The sequence below is a fragment of the Phocoena sinus genome, chromosome 7 (genome assembly GCF_008692025.1).
Source record: "Phocoena sinus isolate mPhoSin1 chromosome 7, mPhoSin1.pri, whole genome shotgun sequence".
NCBI lineage: Eukaryota > Metazoa > Chordata > Mammalia > Artiodactyla > Phocoenidae > Phocoena > Phocoena sinus.
Window position 1 is genome coordinate 55,368,198 of NC_045769.1, and position 9,613 is coordinate 55,377,810.

At 41.9% G+C, this 9,613-nt stretch overlaps 1 protein-coding gene and 1 long non-coding RNA gene across 2 annotated transcripts in view; one reads left to right on the forward strand and one right to left on the reverse strand.

Moving 5' to 3' along the window:
• Nucleotides 1–9,613, forward strand: part of TTN (titin) — a 281,733-nt gene that overhangs the window by 222,241 nt on the left and 49,879 nt on the right. Inside the window, 17 exon segments of the mRNA XM_032637061.1 lie at nucleotides 75–350; nucleotides 454–753; nucleotides 848–1,150; nucleotides 1,328–1,627; nucleotides 2,112–2,399; nucleotides 2,764–3,060; nucleotides 3,623–3,925; nucleotides 4,024–4,329; nucleotides 5,456–5,743; nucleotides 5,839–6,129; nucleotides 6,220–6,507; nucleotides 6,671–7,258; nucleotides 7,359–7,463; nucleotides 7,931–8,128; nucleotides 8,232–8,528; nucleotides 8,618–9,205; nucleotides 9,297–9,599. Of these exon segments, the coding sequence (XP_032492952.1) occupies nucleotides 75–350; nucleotides 454–753; nucleotides 848–1,150; nucleotides 1,328–1,627; nucleotides 2,112–2,399; nucleotides 2,764–3,060; nucleotides 3,623–3,925; nucleotides 4,024–4,329; nucleotides 5,456–5,743; nucleotides 5,839–6,129; nucleotides 6,220–6,507; nucleotides 6,671–7,258; nucleotides 7,359–7,463; nucleotides 7,931–8,128; nucleotides 8,232–8,528; nucleotides 8,618–9,205; nucleotides 9,297–9,599 (5,319 nt within the window).
• LOC116756537 overlaps nucleotides 1–9,613 on the reverse strand; it is an 83,275-nt gene that overhangs the window by 22,428 nt on the left and 51,234 nt on the right. The window lies entirely within an intron of this gene.

The following is a 9,613-nucleotide window of genomic DNA, read 5'->3' on the forward strand; positions in this document are numbered from 1 at the left end:
AGCACTAGTATAGTTCCCCATCAGAGGAAATTTAACCTCCCTGACAAATTAACGTATCTTTATCTCACTTTTAGTGCCACCCAAGATCCTTATGCCAGAGCAAATTATTATCAAAGCTGGGAAGAAACTCCGAATTGAAGCCCACGTGTATGGAAAGCCTCATCCGATCTGTAAATGGAAAAAAGGAGAAGATGAAGTTGTCACATCCAGCCACCTGGCAGTACATAAAGCAGACAATTCTTCAGTTCTGATCATAAAAGATGTTACTAGGAAAGACAGCGGTTACTATAGCCTCACTGCAGAAAACAGTTCTGGGACAGACACTCAGAAAATCAAAGTTATTGTCATGGGTAGGTTACGTGTTAGACAAATGGCCATCCAAATATGAGTATCAGAAACATATTTTACAGTCTGATCCCTATTCTTACATTTCTTTCCTCTCGGTTCATGCAGACGTTCCTGGACCCCCTCAGCCTCCGTTTGACATTTCTGACATAGATGCCGATGCCTGCTCCCTGTCATGGCACATCCCCCTGGAGGACGGAGGCAGTAACGTCACCAATTACATAGTGGAGAAGTGTGACGTGAGCAGGGGTGACTGGGTGACAGCGCTAGCTTCAGTGACAAAAACTTCCTGCAGGGTTGGAAAACTGATCCCAGGCCAAGAGTATATCTTCCGGGTCCGTGCTGAGAATCGATTTGGCATTTCAGAGCCTCTCACATCTCCAAAGATGCTGGCTAAGTTCCCATTTGGTATGTTTCTTTCAGGAAGAAAAAAAAAATTGTGTTTTCTTTCTAGTCTGTTACTTAGGCTAGAAACTGATATTTCCCTGAACTTCACCTCCAGATGTTCCCAGTGAACCCAAGAATGCACGAGTCACTAAAGTCAACAAAGACTGCATATTCGTGGCGTGGGATAGACCAGACAGCGATGGAGGGAGCCCCATTACCGGCTACCTGATTGAACGCAAAGAAAGAAACAGTTTACTCTGGGTGAAAGCTAACGATTCCCCTGTCCGGTCAACTGAATATCCCTGTGCTGGCCTGGTAGAAGGCCTTGAGTATTCATTCAGAATCTATGCCCTAAATAAAGCTGGACCCAGCCCACCCAGCAAACCAACTGAATATGTAACTGCGAGAACGCCAGTTGGTGAGTAATTTTTTTGAGTAATTTTTTTTTAAAAGTATTATGAGGACACATTTAAATCTTGGAGTCTCTGAAGGTTACTATTTCCATTCAGGAATATGTTCTGGGTGATACTGTGAAACACAGAGTTTAAATCTCTGCTGTTAAGATCAATGCTGAGAATATCTCTTTTGGTTTTAGATCCTCCTGGAAAGCCTGAAGTTATTGATGTTTCCAAGAGTACTGTGTCCCTCATCTGGGCCCGTCCAAAGCGTGATGGAGGCAGCAAAATTGCTGGCTATTTTGTAGAAGCTTGCAAACTTCCTGGTGATAAGTGGGTACGGTGTAATACTTCACCTCACCAGATTCCCCAGGAAGAGTACACAGCTACTGGCCTAGAAGAGAATGCTCAGTATCAATTTAGAGCAATTGCCAAGACTGCGGTAAACATCAGCCAGCCTTCTGAACCTTCTGATCCAGTGACTATCATGGCAGAAAATGGTAAGATTCTGTTGAACATCACAGGCAAAGGTGGACGGCACTCGTAATGTGTATTTCTCCTAATAAAAAACTAAATCTACACCTATGGAAATAAGGACAAGTAAAATGATAGGTACTTCGTATACAGACACTAAAAAATGATCATGGAGAATCTTAATAATATGCTAAACTAAAAAACAGGATACAAACCTGTGTGGACCGCATAATTTTAACCATACACAGGCACAGGCACAAGAAGGTGCCAAAGAAATGCACCAAAATGATAAGAGTGAAGCTTTAAGGATGCTGGAATGATGGGCGAGCTTTCCTTTTTTCTTTATACTTTCAGCATTATCAAATTTCGGCATTTCTTTTATAATGAATAATGTTACTTTAAAAAAATCCCACCTTGAAAAAGACAGCGTATGAATTTCCGACTTTATCAGTAAGAATTATATAATATAGCTTTGCATATATTAAATCCTTTTATCTTATTTCTTTCCAGTTCCTCCCAGGATAGACCTGAGTGTGGCTATGAAATCTTTGCTCACTGTGAAAGCTGGAACTAATGTTTGCCTGGATGCTACTGTTTTTGGTAAACCAATGCCCACAGTCTCTTGGAAGAAGGACGGGACGACGCTGAAAGCATCAGAAGGCATCAAGATGGCCATGCAGCGGAACCTGTGTACCCTGGAGCTGTTCAGCGTGAGTCGCAAAGACTCAGGGGACTATACCATCACTGCCGAAAACGCAAGTGGCTCCAAATCAGCCACCATCAAGCTCAAAGTGTTAGGTAACTAAAGCACTTCACTAGAATCTCATGTTTCACTTTGGTTAATGTGATGTCATAGAATTTACAAAATAATATGTGAGAAGAGATACCTATCTCGATGTATCTTTCGTCATCACGGAATTATTCTCATCACAGAACAAGAGCGTTTTACAGCCGAAAAGACCACTAGAGATCACATATTCCAGTTACATAATTTTAGATATGAGGAAATTAAGATTCGGAGAAATTAAGTAACTTCCAAGGTCGTATAGGAAGTTAATGACAACATAAAGGCTGCAGCCCAGGTCTCCAGACCGCCACTCTACTCATTCCCTATTTCACATGTGCGAGTGAAAGACTTCACTTTTCTTTCTTATCCTTTCAGATAAACCAGGTCCTCCAGCATCTGTTAAAATCAACAAAATGTATTCAGATCGTGCAATGCTTTCTTGGGAACCTCCTCTTGAAGATGGGGGCTCAGAAATCACCAACTATGTTGTTGACAAACGTGAAACGAGCAGACCCAACTGGGCACAAGTCTCTGCCACTGTGCCCATCACCAGCTGCAGCGTGGAGAAACTGATAGAAGGCCATGAGTATCAGTTCCGAATTTGTGCTGAAAATAAATACGGAGTGGGCGACCCGATCTTAACTGAACCAGCAATTGCTAAAAACCCATATGGTAAGAACATTTTCCTGAGGTTTTTCTCTTTTTTTTTAAACATCTTTATTGGAGTATAAATGCTTTACAATGGTGTGTTAGTTTCTGCTTTATAACAAAGTGAATCAGCTATATGCATACATATATCCCCATATCCCCTCCCTCTTGGGTCTCCCTCCCCTGCTCCCTATCCCACCCCTCTAGGTGGTCACAGAGCACCGAGCTGATCTCCCAGTGCTATGCGGCTGCTTCCCACTAGCTATCTGTTTTACGTTTGGTAGTGTATATAAGTCCATGCCACTCTCTCACTTCGTCCCAGCTTACCCTCACCCGTCCCCGTATCCTCAAGTCCATTCTCTAGGTCTGCGTCTTTATTCCTGTCCTGCCCCTACATTCTTCAGAACGATTTTTTTTTTTTAAGATTCCATATATATGTGTTAGCATACAGTATTTGTTTTTTTCTTTCTGACTTCACTCTGTATGACAGACTCAAGGTCCATCCACCTCACTACAAATAACTCATTTTACTTTTTAAATATTACCTTTTAGACTGGGACATTAACTTGTCAATCAATCTCTGCAGACCCACCCGGACGCTGTGATCCTCCTGTTATTAGCAACATAACCAAAGATCACATGACAGTAAGCTGGAAACCACCAGCAGATGATGGCGGCTCCCCCATCACTGGCTATTTGGTTGAAAAGCGGGAAACCCAGGCAATTAACTGGACTAAGGTCAACAGAAAACCCGTTATAGAAAGAACGATAAAAGCAACAGGTCTCCAAGAAGGCATGGAATATGAGTTCCGAGTTACAGCTATAAATAAGGCTGGACCAGGCAAACCCAGTGACGTATCCAAAGCTGCTTATGCCCAAGATCCTCTGTGTAAGTTTTCATGAGAGAGTCCAATATTCTGTGTTATAATCAACATTCAACTGGGAATGAGGTTCTAATGAAAATTTTCTATTATTATTTATCCTCAGATCCTCCTGGTCCACCAGCTTTTCCCAAAGTATATGATACAACCCGTAGCTCTGTGAGTCTATCTTGGGGCAAGCCAGCCTATGACGGTGGTAGCCCTATCATTGGTTACCTTGTTGAAGTGAAACGAGCTGATTCTGATAACTGGGTGAGGTGCAATTTACCACAGAAGCTACAGAAAACCCGCTTTGAGGTTACCGGCCTAATGGAAAACACAGAATATCAGTTCCGCGTGTATGCCGTTAATAAGATAGGATATAGTGACCCCAGCGATGTGCCAGATAAACACTGTCCCAAGGACATTTTAAGTAAGTATTACCAGGAAAAATATACAGAACTCTTCTCATCAGTCATATTGTAAGAGGGAGTATGGGACTCCCTTATGTAGATTTAGTTATTTATAAGAAGTTTTAGGGTTGGTAACTCTACAAGTATCAGTACATTTTAGGAGCGCTGGGTTGGTACTTTATGGTATTGTATAATAAGCTCAATGGAATGCAAGTATGAGAATTTCATGTCTTCAAAAGAATATAGAATATAGGAATTTTATTCTGAGAATAAAAAGATTTTTTTAAACTAAGTAGTGAGCTATTTATCATTCTTAGGTTTTTATTTTCTCTTCTAATCTACCCCTCTCCAGAAGTATATAATGGTAAGCTCTCCATCACCTTAATTTCTCTTCTCACCATTTCTTCTATTCACTTATTCTCCCTAACCAGTGCTCCTTTTACTTTGGATTACTTGGTATTATACTTCACCTTCTGTGTACTTTTCTTCCTACAATGAAATGAAGAGTATATAGCGGAGTGCCTTCACTGGAAGAAAGCCAAAAACCAATCATCTACTTTTAATATACAGAGAGTTTAAGAGTATATAAGGTTCATGAGATGAGATGCAGATCCTCCAGGGAAAACCTGGGTCAGCCTATAGGATACTGGAAAATAGAAAGATCAATAATTGCTACAGAGTATTAAAATCGTTGGCAACGGGACTTCCCTGGCGGCGCAGTGGTTAAGAATCTGCCTGCCAGTGCAGGGGACACGGGTTCGAGCCCTGGTCGGGGAAGATCCCACATGCCGCGGAGCAACTAAGCTGGTGCGCCACAACTACTGAGCCTGCGCTCTAGAGCCCACGAGCCACAACTACTGAGCCCGCGTGCCTAGGAGCCTGTGCTCCACAACGAAGAGTAGCCCCCACTCACCACAACTAGAGAAAGCCTGCACGCAGCAACGAAGACCCAAAGTAGCCAATGAATAAATTAATTAATTAATTTTTTAAAATAGTTGGCAAAAGTTTTGAGGATTATATTAAGGATTTTCTAAAGAACTAGATAGAGATCAGTTATGGAAAGAAACATATTTTAGGAGTGATCAGGCCAGTTCTTGGAAATACATTTGACCATTATTACTCTGTCTTTACTCCAACATTAAACAGTTCCACCTGAGGGAGAACTTGATGCTGATTTGAGGAAAACACTCATATTACGTGCTGGAGTTACAATGAGGCTGTATGTACCAGTAAAAGGACGTCCACCTCCCAAGATAACTTGGTCTAAACCAAATGTCAATCTAAGAGAAAGGACTGGACTGGACATAAAGTCAACTGACTTTGACACTTTCTTGCGCTGTGAAAATGTGAACAAATACGATGCAGGAAAATATATCTTGACTCTGAAGAACAGCTGTGGTACAAAAGAATATACCATTGTAGTGAAAGTGCTTGGTAAGTCCACTTGAAAAAACAATCATATATATGCTTAAAATGTAGTCTATGTATTTTTTACATATTCATTTCTTATCTACCCACTATTTATTCAGATACTCCTGGGCCACCCGTCAATGTGACTGTCAAAGAAATATCCAAAGATTCTGCTTATGTTACCTGGGATCCTCCCATTATTGACGGCGGGAGCCCCATCATAAACTATGTGGTAGAAAAGCGTGACGCAGAGAGGAAGTCCTGGTCCACCGTGACAACGGAGTGCTCCAAAACAAGCTTCAGAGTTTCTAACTTGGAGGAAGGAAAATCCTACTTCTTCAGGGTGTTTGCGGAAAACGAGTACGGCATTGGTGATCCCAGTGAAACACGTGATGCCATGAAAGCTTCCGGTGAGCATATAAGCTACCATCCCGTCATTTTGAGTGACATCTTACCTTGGTTATCCAGGGCTTAGACTTATCGTTTCTCCTTTGCTTTAGAAACCCCTGGACCAGTTGTGGACCTTAAAGTGACGTCTGTGACCAAGTCATCTTGTAGCATAGGCTGGAAAAAGCCTCGCAGCGATGGTGGGAGTCGAATTATTGGATATGTCGTTGATATCCTGACTGAAGAAGATAAGTGGCAACGAGTAATGAAATCACTAAACTTACAGTATTCCATGAAAGATTTGACTGAAGGGGAGGAATACACCTTCAGAGTGAGTGCTGAGAATGAAAACGGAGAAGGGACCCCAAGTGAAATCACTGTTGTGGCAAAGGATGACGTCGGTAAGCCTTCAGCCATCATCTCCATTTTCCCTTTGTCATCAAAAGTGCCCTCTTGAGCCCTACTCACTGGCTTATGTAAAAATCCTTTAAAAACTATAACGATCTGAAAAAATTAACTGCCTGGCATTAAAAATAACAATAACTTATCTCTGCTGTTTTACAGTGGCTCCTGACCTTGACTTAAAGGACCTTCCTGGTTTGTGCTACTTGGCTAAAGAAAACAGCAACTTCCGTCTTAAGATCCCCATAAAGGGCAAGCCAGCTCCATCCGTGTCCTGGAAGAAAGGAGAAGATCCTCTGGCAACAGACACAAGGGTCAGTATCGAGTCATCTGCAGTTAACACAACTCTTGTAGTGAATGACTGCCAAAAATCTGATGCTGGAAAATACACAATCACACTGAAGAATGTTGCCGGCACCAAGGAGGGAACCCTCTCCATAAAAGTTGTCGGCAAGCCTGGCATCCCCACCGGACCGATCAAATTTGACGAAGTCACAGCAGAAGCCATGACCTTAAAGTGGGGTCCTCCAAAGGACGACGGAGGTTCTGAGATCACCAACTATATCCTAGAGAAGAGAGATTCTGTAAACAACAAGTGGGTGACATGTGCCTCAGCTGTCCAGAAAACCACCTTTAGAGTCATGAGACTTCTTGAGGGTATGGAATACACCTTCAGGGTCAGTGCCGAAAATAAATACGGTGTAGGAGAGGGCTTGAAATCGGAGCCAATTGTTGCTAGACATCCATTTGGTAAGTGTCTCAAGGTCAGAAAACATAAAGCAAAACATGGTTCTGGCTCATTTATAATACATTCCTGACTATAAATCTTGCATTATCTATTTTTTCCTAGATGTGCCCGATGCTCCCCCACCTCCCAATATTGTGGATGTCAGACATGATTCCGTATCTCTAACTTGGACTGACCCCAGGAGAACTGGAGGCTCTCCAATTACAGGTATTTAGTTGGCTCTTACCCTACAGCGTTTACACTACGATTTCTTCCAAATCTTCCTCCCTGAAAACAAGTTGAATCTGTACTCCTTATTCATAGCACTATCTGCACATACAAACACGTATTTTCCTTTTTTCAGTTCATTATGCATTCAGTACATGAAGCATTAAGCTAATTCACTAAGCTAATGCTTAATTTCAATGCAAACCTCCTAATGTAATAGTTAATAAAGGCTTTCTTAATGATATCTATTTTTGTAAGTTAAAACTTTTTGACAGAAGGTGCAATAAACGTCTATTCCAAGAGGAAAAAATGGCTCTATGCCTAGGTAATAGAAGTATACATACAAGCAAGAATGATTACTTGTTCCGTGCGCGCGCGCGCATGTGTGTGTGTGTACGTATGTATTTAAAAATCAGGCTACATTTGTACTTTCTATGTGAATTGACACATCACTGGATCTTTTGTAGGGTATCATATCGAGTCCAAGGAAAGGAACAGCCTTTTGTGGAAGAGGGCTAACAAGACTCCTGTTAGGATGAAAGACTTCAAAGTGACAGGACTAACTGAAGGTCTGGAATATGAATTCCGAGTTATGGCAATCAACTTGGCAGGAGTAGGCAAGCCAAGCCTGCCATCAGAGCCAGTTGTGGCACTTGATCCAATTGGTAAGTCATCATACAAAGCAAAATCCAGGTGTATTTTCTTCATGAAGAGAACATTGGTGTGTGTTTGACTGGGTTTCTTTGTCTGTTTTTTGCTTTATTTTAGATCCTCCTGGCAAACCTGAGGTTATTAATGTAACAAGGAATTCAGTGACTCTCATTTGGACTGAACCCAAATATGATGGTGGTCATAAGTTGACTGGATACATAGTGGAGAAGCGAGATCTTCCCTCTAAATCTTGGATGAAAGCCAACCATGTTAATGTCACAGATTGTGCCTTTACTGTTACTGACCTTGTTGAGGGTGGAAAATATGAATTCAGAATTAGAGCAAAGAATACAGCAGGTGCTATCAGTGCTCCATCAGAAAGTACAGGAACCATTATTTGCAAGGATGAATATGGTAGGTCTATTTTACTTTTTATGCACATAAACAAAAGTAAATTAAGCGTCCTTCCTTTTCTGATGAAAATGTTCTTTTTTTCTTTGCAGAGGCACCAACCATTGTCCTTGATCCCACAATAAAGGATGGGCTAACAGTTAAAGCAGGTGACACCATTGTTTTGAATGCCATTAGCATTCTCGGCAAGCCTCTTCCAAAGTCAAGTTGGTCCAGGGCAGGAAAAGACATCAGACCATCAGACATCGTTCAGATAACTTCAACCCCAACATCTTCCATGCTTGCTATCAAGTATGCCACTAGAAAAGATGCTGGTGAATACACCATCACTGCTACCAATGCTTTTGGCACAAAGGAGGAGCATGTGAAGGTGACAGTCCTCGATGTACCTGGTCCCCCAGGTCCGATCGAAGTCAGTAATGTTTCTGCTGAAAAAGCAACGCTTACATGGACACCTCCCTTAGAAGATGGCGGCTCACCAATTAAGTCTTATGTTCTTGAAAAGAGAGAAACCAGCCGACTTTTGTGGACAGTGTTTGCCGAAGATATTCAGTCTTGCAGGCATGTGGCAACCAAACTTATCCAGGGAAATGAGTACCTCTTCCGGGTCTCAGCTGTAAACCAGTATGGCAAAGGGGAACCCGTACAGTCCGAACCTGTCAAGATGGTAGACAGATTTGGTACGTAGAGCATATAAAGGAACTGATATGTTAGCATTTGCAGCAGAATTTAGGAAATCATAGATTTCTCATAAATTTGCTTTCTTTTCAGGTCCACCTGGCCCCCCGGGAAAACCAGAGGTGTCCAATGTCACTAAAAACACTGCCACTGTCAGTTGGAAAAGACCAGTTGATGATGGTGGCAGTGAGATCACAGGGTATCATGTAGAAAGGAGAGAGAAGAAAGGCTTGCGATGGGTGAGAGCAACAAAGACTCCAGTTTCCGATCTCAGATGCAAAGTAACAGGACTGCAAGAAGGAAACACCTACGAATTCCGTGTCAGTGCAGAGAACAAAGCAGGAATTGGTCCGCCTAGTGATACTTCAAATCCTGTTCTAATGAAAGATGTAGCATGTTAGTATTTATCT